This window comes from Haliaeetus leucocephalus, unplaced genomic scaffold, assembly GCF_000737465.1.
Source record: "Haliaeetus leucocephalus isolate CR32 unplaced genomic scaffold, Haliaeetus_leucocephalus-4.0 Scaffold506, whole genome shotgun sequence".
NCBI classification, from domain to species: Eukaryota; Metazoa; Chordata; class Aves; order Accipitriformes; family Accipitridae; genus Haliaeetus; species Haliaeetus leucocephalus.
The window spans coordinates 4,710,799-4,728,873 of record NW_010972942.1 but is presented as its reverse complement, the minus strand read 5'-3'; the positions used below and the strand labels follow the sequence as shown (position 1 = coordinate 4,728,873).

The window sequence follows — 18,075 nt, the reverse complement described above, 5'->3', positions numbered from 1 at the left end:
TGAAATGCGCATGCCAGTGTACTATATAAAACCAGTTGAACAGACTGAAGTTCATGAGGTTGGAGATAAGCCATCTTCCCAAATCCATGGTGTATACTTAGTAGAGTAAAAAAAAAAGTAGCATCCTGGTTTCTCCCCCTAAAACAACAGTGGCAAACTCCGTACAAACTACAGGTTTTGTTGCTTAGTAAGTTCACACAGGCCAGTACTTCAACCTCCAAATTACATTACTCTCTCTTATGCATTTACAGCCAACAGATCTGGAAGAAAGACTTTGTCTTGGAGCTAACTCCTGAACATTTTGAGATCATTCATCATGAAGTATGTAGTACAGGAATGGCTCAGAGTAACTACCTTGCTATTCATAGCTCAAGCAGTTTCTGCAATGGTTCTTCCCAATGCCACGCTCTTAGAGGAACTTTTGGAAAAGTACATGGATGAAGATGGTGAGTGGTGGATCGCCAAGCAGAGAGGGAAAAGGGCTATCACAGACAGTGATATGCAGAGTATCTTGGATCTTCATAATAAATTACGGGGTCAGGTGTATCCACCAGCTTCCAATATGGAATATATGGTAAGGAAAAACTGATAGCGACATGCAGAAAGAAATGTTCTTAGAATAGTTACTGTCACTTTATAAAACAGCATACTTTCAGTCTTAGCTTGCTTGTTTTCTCATTTAAAGCACTTGTTACTCGTTTGTCTTTTTTTTTTGTACAGGGGCGAACTGTGTGATAAAAATGCCTGTTTGTGGATCAAATGTCATGTTCTATAGATATTAATGGGTTTAATCTCTCATAGCTCTCCTGAATTTAACTGGCAGTTCCTCAGTGTTAGGGGCCAATTTCCAAAATTGCATTACTCAAAATAGTTGATTGTCACCTAAGAATTTACCATCTAAGAAGAGTACTGAACTATGAAGTTTCAAAATAACATGGATTCTCTCCCACGCTTCTAGGTTGGACGGAATTTCTGGGCAAAATGAGGCTCCTATAACAAGAAAGTCTTGTATTTAAGTTGGCATGTGTTACTGGACTGAAGTCCTGTATGTTCCTGTGTTTAACAGATTAATAATGTAATACATAATTTCTGTTTGTGTTTTGCCTTTAAGAAGCCTCTGTATTTGGTTTGTTATTAGTAGACTTAAATCCCCCATGTTTTTGAACTTTGATTTTATGCCATAGTTCAAGGCTAACTCTCTCCCTCCTTGCTAATTAGATCAAATCAGGTCATTAGGGCTTTTAAGAAGTCCAGAGGTCTGACAAGAATGGGCAGTTTTTCCTCTGTATTCTTGTTGCTGCAGGAAAGCTCAAATCCCTTTCCTGTGTCTACACTGTGTATTATTTGTTTATCTGCCCAGGCACAAAAGAAATAGCATTACTACAGTTGGATTGTTTATACCAAATATTACACAGGTTTCCTGACACTTTCCCTTGTAAGGTTATGACAGAGGATCATATTAACACACTTCAAGATAAAGATATCTTTCCCAGCTTGGAGTGATGTCTCTCAACTTGGAGATCTGATTGAACTGAGCATATATGTGTCCTGGAGAAACCACGCTTGCTTAAACCATCCATAAAGGTAGTTTAACTTAAGTTTACCTGTATGAGTGTTACTATATTAGACTAAGGGCCATCAGAGAATTAGTTACCACATTTCATCTCCAGAAAAAGGGCTGATAATATCTGAAACCCCTTTAACCTTTTCAGTTACAATTGTCTACACATATCCTTAAACTTTGTTTTCTGTTGTGACTTTTTCAGACCTTGTTATAATATAGATTACCTTTTTGTTCCCAGTAACTCAGATTGATTTATTTCTGGAAAACTTAAGGAAAAGCTGTCCAGCCTTTTTGTAAAATGAGAATAGGGAAGACTGTATTGCTTTCGCATGTTAAAATACCACAAAACTTCTTCCCAAGATTCTACAAAAGGGTAGTTTTGACTCTTTAGTTATGTGCCTTTTTCCATTCCTAATGCCATTCTATATTTGCCTGTGTTACATATGTCGGAAAGAAGAATTTCGATGTACTCATTGGAGTTAGATTTTTGACAGCTGTATACTTAAGAGGTTCCTCCTGCACTGCACACACTTTGGCCTAGACTTTGTGTTAGGTCTACATCTGGAACAAGTGTTTTGGGTTTTGTTGTTTTTTCTGTGCTCCCCTATGACCTCTGACCGAGAGTACAAGTAGCATGGAAAAGAGATTACCCAATTTTAATGTTGAGGAGATATTCTTATGTCCCCTTATTCAGAACGCAACAGCAGCTTTCAAGAGATTGGGCTTCAATTTTGGTGTAATATCCAAGGGAATCGGGGATCGGGATGGGCAAGAGTTTGGGATTTGTGAATGCAAGGGGTCTGTGTAAAGGGTCTGGTCAAAGGGATGGAAGCATGTTCAGGGACAGGGACCCATAAGAAGGGCATGGAGAGAGGCTGAGAGTCTGGTCAAGAAGGTGTTGAGAAATCAGTGGTATGGAGGTAAAGAGCACTTGATGAATAGATGTGGTTAGGGGAAGAACTGAGTCTCTGGGCAGAAAGAAACTGGGAGCAGGAGTTTATGGAGGAAGGGTAAGAACACAGAAATTTGCTAAGAGGCTACTTAAAAAGACTAAGCCTGGGAGTGAGTGGGAAGGGAGATTGTACCTGGAGGAAGCAGGCAGGAGTCAGCATTGAGAACTGCGAGAGGATGGTTTAGGAGTCAGCAGGAGCCCTCCACTGCTTGAACAGAAGGAGGAAATGACGGGATTTCTGATTGCGCATATATTTTTATGACACAGTTTGTGACTGTGTGATTGTCCACCTTCTTTACTATACGAGGTGTCATAAAGGAATCAGGGCTGTTTTATTGTTTAATAAGAGTGAAATTTGAGTACAAAATTGTAAATGTGATGTGGAGCCACAGATTGAACAGCAAAGAAGGAGCAATAAATGATAGCCCATTAAGGAAGCATGATTTGTTTTGTGTAAAGAGATTCCTTTGGAAAAACTAATATCTGGTCATTATCATAGTGCACAGATGCAAGAAATAAATTACAGAAGCAAACTCCATTCTATCATTTTATAGCTTTTGACAGATACAGCTGTATAACTATTACTGCTAGCTTTTTGTGCATAATTAAAACAAATGCCTGTTTTGACATTTAATAGTCACTTTATTTTTCTAGATGTATATTAATAACAGGATGGACAAGTCCCACTTTTCCAGATAAAGAAATGAGCACACTTAGATCTGCTTTTCCAAGGGTCTGTCACCTCTGCGTCAGTTTTGTGGATGACAGAAAGTTCAAACACCTAAGTATTGGTCGAATTAAAATTGTACTTGGCTTTTTTTTGTAAAATAAAGGATTAAGATAAATGGGGATGTTTAATTTAAAAAAAAAAGTTTCAGCAGATAGACCCATACCACTAAAAGAACCCCTTGCAATGTTATACATTGGGTCTTACCAAAGGTGCGTTCCAGTGCTCCAGCATAGGGAAACAATCCCTCTAGATGTTTGCCTGATGTTTAGTGAGCTAGATAAGTACAGCTGGAATACTTTTGTCCACTTTGGGGGTGCTTTATTAGTATAGACATGCTGGCAAAAAAATCTCCCGCTGCGGGCACTGCCATGTCACTGTAAGCTGCCCCTTGTACTAGTAAAACCTTTTCCTTGTAAATAGAGCTAGCTCTGCCTGTGGAAGTGAAGTTCTATGTCTTACTGACTCCAAATGGTCCCAGTGCCTCACTGGTACAACTGTCTCTCTAGTAGGCTGTTGTATAGTTGAAAAGTTTAAGATCTCCAAGAGTGCTTGGGGCTGGGAGAAGGTATCTGGGGCCTGCATGCTCTCATTGCACTGTTAGAGTGTAGCAACGAAGCTAAGCGAACAGGGGGCTCTGGCTGAAATGCCTCTGTCCTGCTCCTGCTGCTGGCACGTATCTAAGTTGATGATGAGACTGATGCAAGGACTTAAAGAATCATATTTTATTTTTTTTAATTTAATTTTTTAGCTTTTTTTCCAGTCTGAGTCATGAAACCAGCTCCCTACATGGCTGAATCAGATGAGTACCAGTGCTGATAAAAGAGGGTGGGAATGCATAGCTAACGAATGGGAGGGATGAAGACCCACACTTTGGGTGGGAGCTATTGGTTATATGCCTTACTTGCAAAGTCCAGCCTTACCTTTGAGAGAACTGCAGGGCTAATGCCACTTTTTGGTTTAAGTCGTGCAAGGAGAAAAGCTTTTGAGGATGGTCTCCAGCATAGAAGGTCTTGGTTCTATTTAAAAAAAAAGGGAAACAAAAAGGTTGAATTACTCATTTTCTGTACAGCTGTACACTCTCCCCTTATGCCCTGAAAAAGAAAAAGGGTACTGGGCTATCACAGTTCAGAGACCTAAAGTTACTAGCTGCAGAACGTTTCACCGTAGATATGTCTAATGAACAGAACGTTCTCATGGTTTTCTGGCTGAACTTGCCAGATGAAAAGTTCATCTTCTGAAGTACTGTGGCTCTGGTGGTGAGCAATAATAGATTCCTAGGGTAAGAGGATAAGAATAGAGCATGTGAACAGAGAAACTTCTGCAATAAAACCCTCCAGCTTCCAACAAACAGCAGCTTAGGGACTTCCTAAATCTGCTGTTATACTTTTTGTGTCCAATAGTTTTAGATGGAATTTTGTTTTATGAATCTGGATGCTTTTGAGTCCATTTGTATTCTTTGAATCCATGGCATCAAATTGCAGAGCTCTATAAATTTAATTATGCACTGTGTGAAAAAGTATTTTTTTTTGCTTTAAACATGTTCTTTTTTTTGATGCCTTGTTTTTCTTTATTGTAAGAAATAATAATTTCCTCAGTGATCACATTTTTTTCAGCTGAAGAGTCCTTACTGCTCTTAACTAGAAAACTGTTCTATCTGAAAAGCTATTCCATTTTGTTTTCCTTCTCTATCTGCTATGGTTCTACTGTTTTCCTGTTAATTCAAAGGGAACAACCCAAACTGTTGATAGTTATGGCATACTGCAAATTGATAAAGTTGGGGTTTTTTTCTTTTTTTGGCTTCCTAGTAATTTCTAACATTCTTTTACTTTTTGACTGTGGCTAAACCAAAGCCAACATTTTCATAGAGCTATTTACAGTCACTCCAAGATCTTTCCAGTGTGCTAAGAGGTCATTTACTACACTACAATGTATGTATAGATGGCTGTAATCTCCAGTAATCTCCTCATTATTTTGCATGTGTTCGCATTGAATGCTATCTATCATTTTGTCTCCCAATCACTTAGTGGGTCTCCTATCTCTATCTTTTATTTTCCTATCTTGTTTTTAACTACCTTAAGTAGTTAATACCATCTTGCATTCCCTTTTCCTGGGCTATTGTGAAGTAAGTATATATTAGAGGACCATGGACACATCTTGCCGGGAATTTGAAAAATTATTTTGTATTCTTAAATCTGTTTTCTGTCTTTTATCACTTTTTTTCTTTATCTCATGATAGCTTCATTTTATTCATTTATTGATTTTTTAAAAAATGTAGGAACTTTGTAGAAAGCTTAACTGCATTTAATCCTTTTCCACATGTTCTTGACACCTTCGAAGTCTAATATATTTGGGAGGAACTCATATTATCCATATATTTAATATGTTTTTTAACTTGTCCTATGAAATCATCCCAATGGAAGTCAGTTTGTAGTCTGCCGTTTCTCAGGATCTATTGGAAGCTTTTTAAAATATTAACACCTACGTGCTGGTTTTTGTTACTGTGGTAATGAGGCCATTATTTTAGGAGAAGTTGTTTACCACACAGGAATTGAGAAGTTTCATGATCAAGTTCTTCCAGATTCTTGAAGGATATTGTCTAGTCCTGGCAATTTGATACTATTAATATTTTCAGTTTCATCCAATGTTTCTTAAGTCCGATATGGATCCTCTGACTTGTCTTCTCTCTCTTTCTCTGTATAGAAGGATTCTGGTGTGAGAACCTGCGTAAGCTCCTCTGTAGGGAACAGCAGTCCAACAAATTCAGTTCACTCCTCTGCAGTGGCCTTATATGACCTTACGACTGCATGTTAGATCATTCCTTCCTAGACCTCTTCCTTCAATGCTGAGAGAGTTTTTGAATTGTCACCATTATGACTTCAGTAGAAAAAAAATAAAATCTTTCTTGAGGTTATCATGAGCAGTTTGTTATGAAAATGTATGGCAGATGCATGCTGTATATATGTTTATCCTGCCATATGCTGTGCACAATTGTTTCCTAGTAAAGAAAGGAGTAAGGAACATTTTCTTATTGGTGCGCACAAGAATTTAACAGCACTGGAAAGAGAGCAAAGAGGGATAAGATTTCCCTGCTGCCCTTCCAAAGCATCCGAACAACACTTATCAAAGCATTGTGTAAAATATCATGCTTTCAAATTTCCCACCCTTGGCCATTGACACCAGTGTGGCCTTCACACCATGTACACACTTGGGGTACATCCGTATGGAAGAGATATCTGAGCTAGTACTGAAATCTGCAGGCAGTTTGGCCAAAGCAGTGTGCAGTTGAGGCTCTGCTGCTCTACCTTTAAGACAAAAATGGGAACCATCGTGCTTTGTCATATACTTGTCAATGTATGTAATAATCTTGGAATATATAAGGCAATGCATTCTTTTTGTGATTAAAATCGTTATTTGGTGAATTGACTTTAGACAACCTTATGCACCCTACTGCCATCAATCCCACCCTTAAGTCAGTATCATATAAGAGACTGTGACCAAATCAGGAAATTGGTACATTGGTTTGTTGTCGATTGATGTGGAAGGCCTTATTTAGTGTTATTCAGTTAAAAAGGGTTTTATTGCATTATTAATAAATTCTTACTAGATTGTAAAATGTTAATAAAACTTGAAAAACTTGTTTTAGACACCATAACCCCACAGCTTCCTAGCCTCTTGATCTTTTTTTTTTTTTTTTTGTAAGCATTATTTGTGTGTCATGGACTGAATTTGCAAAAAACCTTTCCCCGCCCCCTGCATAATTACATTGGCAACATTGCACCTTAATAAATCTGACCGTATTAATGACAACTGAGTTTTTTTCATTATTATCATAGTCAACACTTTAAAAATAGTCATTATTATTTGGATAGTGGAAGTTGTTAGTTCCTTTATATTCCAAACAGTTGTACTCTGCAAAATAAAAGGACCCACCAAGAATAAAATCTACAAAACCAATTTTGATTGATGAATTTATAATGCATTCAATTTTAAACAGTTCTTTTAGTATTCGTTCCTTGATTTCATACATATTTTCCCAAACAGATGAGTAAGTCAAATAGTTCATGCAAGATCCTCTTTCCATGTATGTGCCTTTGCTGTACTGGAAAGTGTTTAGGTTCCCAGCTTGACAGATAGCAGTGCATTTCAACCTGGTATTTCTTGGCACCTAGCCACACACTGCATTTTGTGATTACTGTAATTGGAGAACATCAGTATCCTCTAGGGCAATAAAGTCTTTACTTATTTAATTATTTTTAGTCTTCTTTTGGCCAGATCTGCCAATAAATGCTAGGGTTGTCATTGCAAAGCCCATAGCTTGCTTCTATAAAATTTTATTTTGCAGACCTGGTAAGGAAAATACAATTTTCTAGAGGTAGTTTTTAGAAAGTTCTGGTTAGAATAATTTGTTTGGTATAGCTGCATGGTTCTTAGGGACAATTATGGATGTGTATCTGGCAGCGGTATTGGATCCATATTTTGTTCATGGGGAAAAGAAAAGAAATATATTTATTCTTACTTTGTGTTGGTATAATACCTCTGAAGGTCTTAGTTTGAAAACCTTGACAGTGATGTGTTGAAAGTGCTGATACCATATAATTCCTTTCAAAACCATGACTGACTCGTGACTTATGTGGGGTCTTATATTTTGGGAGGCTTGAAGGTTTGCCTTTCCCTTCCAGTAATGTCATGAAGACTTCTAAGAAGAAGAAAATTAAGAATGACTGTAAATATTTCTCATTTTTTAGATTTTTCTTATTTTTTCCTCAGGCAAATTCCTGCTGTATTTAAATACAAATCATTGGACTTTGGATCATGTGAACCCACTAGCGGATAGAGCTCTTGCATGGATAATAGTAAAATGTTGTTCATGTCATCATAGTGACTGAATAGGGATTGAAACAATTTTTTGGCTATTTTGTGATGCTTTTAGATCCTATGATCTGCATAAGTCTGGATGTAGCAGTTTTTCTCTCTCTATGTGTATCTGTCAGCTCCCAGCTGAGATATTTTGTCTGTAGTATACTTGGGAGAATTGAAACAGCATTAGGAAACATAAAGGAAGGCCTTGTAGTGGACTTAGACATTTTGGTGAATTTTTCTGTGCTGAATAGAAGTGCCCTGTTAAATTTCTTAGGCCTTTCTGACAAAACTTTTTCATGTCTCTGTTTAGTGTATCTATCTTGTCTGTTTTGCCAAAACTCTTCAGGGATGCTTGGTTAAAAACAATTGCCATTCCTTTTGAGCAGAGGACTTTGGTTTGTGGAATCCCTTAAGTGGCTGGAGAGCACTTTGGGTGCCAAGAACAGAGCAGCTCTTTTCAGAGTGAACCTGCCTGCTTTCCCTCTGGTTTTCCACTTTTCTGCTCCACTTCAAAGGTTGGTGGAAGTGCTTCAGCTCCTTTGCCTGTGCTCAAAGGCTACTGACAGTGCATCAAAGAACACAGTGACGTTGACTTATCCTCTTATTCTCTCTGGCAGTTTTAGCAAAGAATTGTGCAATGTGAAGTGGCCAAGAAAGCAAGTGGATAAGTCCACGGTATGACTTTTATTGATGTAATGCCAACAACAACTAAGCAACTCCAAGTAAAGAAACTGAAAGTGGAAAGTAGCAGAAAGGCTCACTGTCTCAAAGTTTAAGGGAGCCTTCCCAAAATAAAATAATTAACAACACAGGGCAGACACTGTTCATCTTTTATTTTTGCTGTCAGAGAACTTCTTCATCCCCCATGTCAAAAAGATTATTAAAAATTAGTAGTAGCAGAATCAGAGCTTAAGTACAAAATACGAACTGAACACAGAAAGAATCAATGAGATTTATAAAAGTAACTCCATGTAGCTTGTCATCTTCATGATATCTGCCTGGGAATCTTCTTTAACTTAAGATTTTTTTAATTGAGAAAAAGTATTTATTGCTTAACATAATTTCATTGAAATGCTGGATATGAATTTATGCTGTTACCTATAAATATAGTCCTCAGCCTTAGATTTGGCATCAGTAGAGTGACTATCATAGTTTAAAAATTGTGGTTCATTAAGGCAACCATCTTCTGTCCATATAGAGAAGGACAATTTTTACTTTATTATGAAGGAAGATAACAGGTTCTTAAAATGAGGCTATTTCACTCATTAAATCCAGAATTTTGGCTGCCTGGTATATATCACAATATATTTGTCCTGAATTCCCTGTTGGATCTCCAAATGGTAAGGAACTCCTTCAATACATTTTCCAACTCTCTTTTTTTTAGACTTTATTTTAGCATATTTTTCACAGTAGTGTCAGGTCACATATGATCAATGGGTGCTCTCTGGCAGTAAGTTCAATTCACTTACGTCAAATCACAGTGGTCATCTTCTAAAAGCATTCACTGTGACGCATATTTGAGATACCGCGGCTAATTCCTGTTCAAAGTCCAGGAAATTCTGTAGCATCTCTAAAACTGCTGTATGAAAGCAATCAGTTATACCTAGTTTATCGTGGTAATCACTACTAGGATTTGAGGTAAGGACCTGTGCTCTGGTCAATTTGTGATTAGCTATAAATATTTATGAATACTGTTTGTAATGAATGTGTGTAATTCATACTTGGACAATGGATAAAATGCAGAAATCAAGATCAGCTTTTACACTGTTGCTTCCCTTCCATTCGTGTCAGAATATAGAAGTGAATAGATGATTTTTAGTCATGTTCTAATAGAAAGTCTTTATGCTTTTGAAAGGTAGCAAAGTAAATGTACCGTTTCAGAACACCTTGGAAAGCTGAATATTCCAGCAAGGTTTTTTTAACATGCATAGAGTACACACAGAATTAAATGTGATTAGTCATGTCTGCTGGTTCCTATTCCTGGTTTTACTTTTTGAACACAAAAAGCTCAAACACATGAAACTGTAATAGGGAGATACTTCTAAATATTGGTGCAATTTATTCAGTGTTCGGGAACAATATTTTTGGCCTCATACCTCTTTCCTGTTTCCAGGCAAAAGCCACAGTTTTCCTGCTTTTTACTGTTTTCCAAAAGAGTAGCTGAAACCTCAAGGTCTATTCAGGGATCTCTGCCCGGTTTAAAGCTCTGTAAACGCCAGTCCACAACATGGTAGCATGTAAGGTCCTTGCCATTAATTTCTAGAGAGGTAGTAGTTTTCCGACAGAAAATGAATGCCTAACTTTCTTAGTAGCGGGAAGTTTAACAATTTTAGCTGTCCTATCTCTTTGTACTTAAAGGATATATCAGTACTAGTTAGTATGGTTCATTTTGTATTTTCAAATACAGAGTTGTCTGGTGTTTCAGTACCCCTGGGTTTTTGTGGTCACTCTGCTGTATACTGTAAAGGACCTTGGACTAGTATGGAGGCCACATTTTTTTCAAACTCAAATGACTGAAGGTAAGCATCTCAGCTGCGTGCAAGTTACTGACTTTTCAGATGTGCTAATTATCATTAGTTTCCATGGACTTCTTTCAGCAGCCTTGGTACAGATGAAAATGGCTCACCTAAGCATAACTGAAAGCCAAGCCAATGAAAACTGCCAGTGTCAGTTCATCAAGAAGAGATAATGTCAAACCAATCTATTTTATTTTTTTATGACCCAGTAATTAACCAGCATAGTGTATCAGAAGGAAGTCGTAGGTGTCATATTTTTGACTCTGGAGACTTTCTGACGCTCTCCACACTGACATTCTTCCGAGTGAAAATTGACAGAAGCTCCCTGTTAAACTGGCAGAAGATTGAAGGTGTTGACACTGTTGGAGCCCGTCCCTTTTTTGTTAAGTACTTAGGTTATGACTTGTGTGAGCAAAGAATACACTTGAAAACTGCAGAATACATTAACATGGGCACAGGTTGGTGTTGTTTTAGAGAACACGATCAAAATGAGAAGAACTTGACAAGTGGAAGTAATGGCCTGGAGTCAACATGATGAAATTTAACTGCAAGGTATGGAATAAGGAAGAAATCAAACAGGTAAAATACAAGGAATAAAATGTATAGATAACACTGCAGTAAAATGATGCAGGAGTTGCACTGAGTTAAAAGATAATATGAGGCAGCAGTCTTTGAAAGGAGACTTCTCTGTGTGAAACTGGTGAGACCTTGTTTGAAATGCAATGTCCAGTTTTGGTAATTTTTTAAGAATGGTCTAGCCATTCTAGAGAGAATGAAAGAGATTAATGGGATTGATTATAAACACAGAATATGTGATTTATGAGGAAGACTGAAGGAGTGAAGCAGCTGAATTTTTTTAATCTGGGCAATAAATAAAGGTTGTTACAGGAAAGAGAGATTTCTTTTTTCTTGGCAATAAAACATCAGCTAGCATTGCAGGGCAGGAGGTTTAGGTTGCATACCAAGGAAATCCTCTTTACTCTTACAATCATAAAACTCCAGAAGAAAATTACAGTAAATATTATTCTGAAACTACTGTTATTAGTTTTAATTTAAAAAATGCAGATAATACACATATATTTGATTCTGGCTCAGTGGAAGAGGCTAGATAGACTACAGTCAAGATCAGTCTCTTGAAGTAATTTTCAGCTGTACCTTTCTGTCATTCTGTGCTGGTGCCGTGCAGCTGATTTCTAGTTCTTAACTGTATTTCTGGCATTTCTCATTCTATGTTTCATCTTTCCTTTTTTTCCTTCTCAGTGTCATTAGTCTTAAAGAATACAGTGGATTCTACTAAAAAGTAAATAAATACACATACTGTACTGTGGTATTTACTTTACCACTCTCTCCCTATATTTAGAATGTATACAGCAATGAGGTATTTATACTATGCCATGGTAAATGTTTACTTTCAGTGGTGCCCACTGTACTTACCTTTCCATCTTTACTGAGCTTAAATTTTAGCTCTTTTTTTCTTTCCATATAGTCCCATTCCATATGATTTTTTTCTGCCTTCCTACGTATATGAAAATCTCTCCAATTAAAATGTTATCACTGTCCTTTTTTTTATTTTACTGGAAAATGGTTTTTGAGCTACTGGGCTTGCCAGTTCTGTTGCAATACCAGTTGGTATAATTGGTGGACTCACTTATGCTGGTCTGCCTTGGGTGAGAATGTACTCATTTGATTTAACTCACACAGCACAAATGGTGAGATTCATCTCACCAAGCTTTTGATGCCTGTGGTGCAGATGCCTGCATTTGAGCCAATGTCCTTTATAATTAGTAGAGGAAAATGAGAATTTCCAGCACAAAGTTTATCTCAATTAAAGGTGGGTAGCTAAAATTATCTCCCTCTATAGATGCTTATTTGTCCATGTAACTGCAAAGGTAATTTAGATAATTAGCTCAGATGTAGGTATCTGCTTTGAGGCTGTTTAAATTCAGAGGAGGATAATCCCACCCTATGTGATTAGTTTGGCTGTTGATGAATTGTAATTTAAGCTGCGGTATCCTCACTGAAACATCAGCTCTTCCATAAGCAGAACATTGGTTTCAGTCTACACACTACTTGAACTCCATGTTGACAGAAGTTAAATACCACAACTTGTAGTCCAGTCTGTAAAGTTAAACTCGTGTTAGTTGTGGCTTATTTTAATGTGATATGTTGTAAACCAGAAGCATTCAGAAGATCCGTATTGCATGCAACATCCCTGCTGCAAAACTCGTAACCTGCCGGGGTAGAAGAAGACTCGGCAGCTAGTCAGTAACTGCTACTACCGTTCAGTATAATCTGCCACCAGGGTTTTAGCTTCAGCTAGTCTAGCGTATGTGGAACATTTGTGAAATGCTGATAGTGCCATATCTGTGTGAATGTCTTTGACGGTGTACTAGGTTTTAACAGGATACTGATGAAGGCAATGACTGTGTTGGCAAGTGGCGTGGTGCAATAAGAGCAGATTTGTAGAGCAAAAGAATTGGTGCTGAGCGCCTGACATTCATGCTGTCTGCATTTCAGGGGGGTTTATTTTGAACTAGGTCTAATCTGTGTGGACTGAATATCCGTGAACAAGTGTTAGATGCACTCCTAGAGCACACCTCCTGGCATTTTGTCTGGAAGGGATCCAGTTTGTACTCCAAGAGTGCTCTGTGATACACAGTAAGTGCGAGTGATCAGGACTTTCATTTCAAAAGCACACCCCTGATCTAAATTAAAAAAAAAACCCTAATCCGCTTTGAGTTCAGTCATGGTGGTATTGCAACCCAGTCTAAAAGATCAGCATCATATCCTGACTGCTGGCTTCATGAAAGGGAATGTTTTAGATTGTAGATCTGTGTGAACTCTAAGAAATGCAGCAGAAATAGCATAAATAATCATGATACTCAGATGATATGCAAGTTGTTTTCCAAAGCTGAAACAGGAAGACACTAGATAAAGTATACAACCCTACTGAGACTGTAAGGCTGAAGTAGGTAGAGCTAAATGTTTTCTTCTCTTACTGTGAAATAGATGCTTGCAGGGGCTGGAAGTTTAGTCAATGCTCCTGCTGTACATAGAGGCTCAAATATAAGTTTGAAACAGCAGTTTTACTGTGTGGGTATACTGTTTTGGAGAGCAGAAGCATCTGAGCTATAGACCATGCCATCTTGTCAGTTGTAGACTATTCAGAGTAGACAATGAAGTCTAGAGTGGCACTGAGCTTTGAACTAAGGGGTTTTGTGTGTGGATGAGTTGTACCATGGAAGAAACGTGCTTCACAGCAATGACACATAAAGAGTTAATGTAGACCATTTCTGTCACAGGAAAATATAAGAGTAAAAGGGAAGTGGTTATGCTATTAACTTTCTACAGAGAACTGTATGTCCTCTTGGATAGCTAAGAAGCTGGTTTCCAGCATCTGGATCTTCTGTTCTGAATGTACATGTTTCATTAGAAGGAAAGATTGTTTGTCATAGAGAGGGGTATTATTGAGAACTTAGTTACGTTTGCATGACCTAGGGGTTTTAGGAAGAGTACATTTGGCAAAGTTAAGAGCTTAATCAAGATAGTATCTTGATTAACTATTGAATAAGCACTTTCTTGAGGAAGTCTGCCTTGCAGTATCTTGATCTTGAAGATCAGTAAACTCAATATTACCTGTGCCTGTTTTGTTGGGTTTTGGTCATTTCATTCTGAATTTGGAAATTTCTATATGAAAAAACGAAGCACAATGAGCATCTCTAAAGTTACAATCAGCATCACTACCCTACCACTCAGCAATCTCTGCCAAATATTTGAGTTTTTCATTTTATTCAACAAAGCACAGACAAGCTCCCATGAATGCCACCAAAAAAAAAAAAATCATTAGAATAATAAAAACATTATTTGTTTCTATAGAGGAAGGTCTGGATTAATGAATCTGCTCACCACTTGGAACTAAACCAGTAGGCAGTAATGGGGGCGGGAGGGACATCATCCTTTGCTTTCATGAGAACCTAAATGTCCGAAGTCATTTGTTGCTACAGTCTTCAGAAATATGTGTGTACTCAACACTCCAGCCATCAGCTTTCAGCATAATGGTACCCAAAACCCTTTTGCTGTTAGCACCATTTAATGTACCAGATGTCTGAATTAGCCATGTGAATCAGAAGAAATGTACATCTGTTTGCTCACAGAGCAAATGTAGACTTGTGGTGATACCATCATCTATAGCTTAATTAAAATAGTATTTTTTTTACTTATATAGTTCATCCTTAAAGCAGATGTGGACAAAAATCTAGGAAAAACTTCAAAGAGATGAAACGTCAGATACAGACTGGAATATAAGAGATTTAATGTCTTTCTAGTTAAGACCAGGTCCGTAAACTTGTAAAACTGGTACATGACTTATAAAAGCCATTTACATGACTTGTCATGTAGTCAAAGACTAGTCAAAGTCTGCATATACAAACAGTTATATGTGAAAGCTGAAATTAGGAGAGATTCAGTGCCTAAGTATAATATAGAAAAGATAATGGAATCAAGCTTCCACAAGCTGAAATTTCTCATTTCAAACGGTGATCACAATTATTTGTATACGCAGAAGGTTAGAAAGCACTGAACCAAAGGCCATCTTGAAAATTTTGCTCTGGTAAAATGTAGTTTATGAGTCAGAAAGCTGTATTTGTCATGATAACCCTGTATTCAATAGAATCATGGAAGAAACTATGGCACTGAAGAGGTTGTCGAGCACAAAATGGTACAGCATATACCATTTTCTTAGACTTGAGTATGTATTGATTTGCACCTGTCTTGCCTTCTTATGTCCAAAGCAGAAAAGTACAACCTGCATTTCTCAAGCCAGGTGCAGATGTGAACTTGCTCTACATGAGGAGGGAAAGAGAGCTACATAACTTGGTAGCTACATCCACTTTGACATCATGAGTACTGATGGACAAGAGGGCAAAAAACCTCTTTAGTTTCTCCTCATCTTTGCAGTAGCACTGTGTCTTCCAATTGCTAGGTAGCATCTTTTGGTCTTAATAATTAGCATCACTGAGTGATCTTCTCTTCCAAGTAAAAAATGTAAGATTTGAAAAGTAGAAGGACATTTTTCAATTTAAGACATGCTAGCAACTCCTTTTACATTTGTTGCTACTCTAACAGAGTCCTGTGAAACAAAAGAAATAGCTTCAAGTAGGTTTGTGTTGCTGGGCAGTTGGTGATATGTTCAGTGTCTACCTGTCTATCTCAATGTAGAAAACCAACCCTGATGATGATCACTTACCCAAAAGGTAGACCACATATAGTTTTCTGACAATGTGAGCAATACTTTTTCTTGATAAACAGGTTGAATTACCTTGCGCGTAGTATCAAACAATTGGCAGTCAAAAAGTTTGTCAGACCACTGCCAAGTTGCACTTCCATCTTCTTGTGGTCCCATCAGTACCCTGTATTTATCAAAGAAATCTGATAGTGCAAAGTCATTGAAACCTAGTCATGTCAGAGCATGAATGAGAGAACTAGCGGATGAGGAATCAGATGCCACACACACCTACATTTCAAAAGACCGTAGTCACCCTTTTTATGAAAAGAAATAACTTCCTGTATTTTCACGTAATGGTGTTTGAAGAGTTTATTCATCCTTCATCAAGCAAAAGGATCCTTGCCTACAGCTATGCAGAGATTTCTTTTGAACTTTTTCTGTACCAATTGTTTCAAAGAGTTAAGTTGTTTTAGCAGTGTCCTTAGTTTAAATCTGTAAAATACCAGCTGATGATGATAAATGTTGTGGAAGAACTTTTTGAATTAAGTTTAAAGCATCAGAACTATGTCAGGTCAGTATATATTTCAGTAGCAAGATTTTAATATCACTAATGACGATGTGGTTAAAGAGAGATGCCTACTCCTGATAGGATGTAAAATATCTATGTTGCTGTGACTCTTCATATTCTTCCACTTTTAGTCTGGCTTTTTTTAAAATGCCAAGCAACTTGGCATTTTAAAGTTTCACTAATTAGTTCTATATTTGTTTGAAGTTCTTCATTGTGTAACTTGCTCTGAATAGACATTTTTATGTGTTTTTGGAAACCTTTCCTTATATATTTGCTTTCCTGCCTTTATCTTTTTTCTTCACTGCTTTAAGGAAGAAGGGAACACTAGGAGAACAAAAGCCTTTTGAATTTTATGAAATGAAACATGAAAACATATGTGTATATCTTTCTTTGTATATGGAGTCGCTTTCATTGTTTGAAGCCAAAAGCTGGCCATCATGTAAGTGAAACTAGGGAATGCTATTAAGAGCACAGGAATAAAACTCCTATTCCAGTAAGCAGGTAGATTTTTTATACTTATACAGATTATTTTACATTTGTTTCATTTAGCCTGCTATGTGAGCAGACACAGAACAAATATGATAAAATGCATTATATTTAGAGCTAATCTGACTGGATTGGTATGAAAATACTTTAAAATTAACAGTCTTTTAATCCTTAGAATTAACATACACAGTTTTCCTTCATACAACTTCAACCAGAATAATTAATTTAGGAGGGAAATTTGGATCTCCTATTTTAACTACTGGAAAAGAAGGACAAAAATCAAGGTGTCATGACTAAGGTAAAGCAGCTTCTTCCTGTTGATCCAGTCTCTGAAGCAATGTTCAGGCAAGTTGGCAAAGCAGTACAAAACCTTTTGAATTGTTTAAGTTCCAACTACATGTAACTGTAGAAATTACCTTTAAAAACACCTTTAAGCTAATTTACTCTATGTTACCTGTGATATGGGATTGCAGTCTGTCAGATTTCTTTTATAAGTGTTTCGTTTTCAGAAATTCTGTACCTGTTGATGATATTATTAGCACCTGTGTAAAAATTTTGCATCACTGGAATAGTCAGATACAAATGTAAGATAAAGTTTTCCAAAGAAAGAACTGTGTCAGGGATTAGGATGTCAGTTTCCCCTTTTTTTATTAAAAATCATTAGAGTGATCCTGGAGATTGAGAGACTTTTTCATTTCTACATTAATTTGGAGTTGTTTTGTATTGCTTCTGTCTTGGTAGGGGTTGGAGACCCAAGTAACTGTGACTTCTAATCCCTTCTACCTTTTTTTTCCACTGGCTTTAGGAGGTTATTGGTGTTTTATTCCTTTTTTTTTCTTTGAAAGTCTCTGGCAATCAAGAAAGTGACTTGGATCTCAAGGAAATTTTTTGGAACTGGGACATTGGGTCATATCTCCCAGAGTATTTCATAAATTTGATGTAACATAGGAGAGGTTTTATTTTAAATCTAACTTCGATTAACAGACACTTCAGGAAGTGGTAGCTTTGATGAGAAAATGAGACAGCTGGACAATGAATACTGCAATTAAAGAGGTTGTTTCCTAAGTGCAATTTACACTTGACAGATTTTTTTACATCTGAATATGTAATGCTTTTAGTATTTACTCCATCACACCCCAAACCAATACTTAAATAATTAAAATGAAGAAGAAATT

The 18,075-nt window shown here is 37.1% G+C and overlaps 1 protein-coding gene across 1 annotated transcript in view; it reads left to right on the top strand.

Annotated features, from left to right (window-relative positions):
• The first annotated feature begins 251 nt into the window (after positions 1-251).
• Positions 252-18,075, top strand: part of CRISPLD1 (cysteine-rich secretory protein LCCL domain containing 1) — a 42,708-nt gene continuing 24,884 nt past the window's right edge. Inside the window, exon 1 of the mRNA XM_010575870.1 lies at positions 252-574. Coding sequence (XP_010574172.1) covers positions 317-574 — 258 coding nt within the window. The 5' untranslated portion in view covers positions 252-316. The remainder of the gene's footprint in view (positions 575-18,075) is intronic.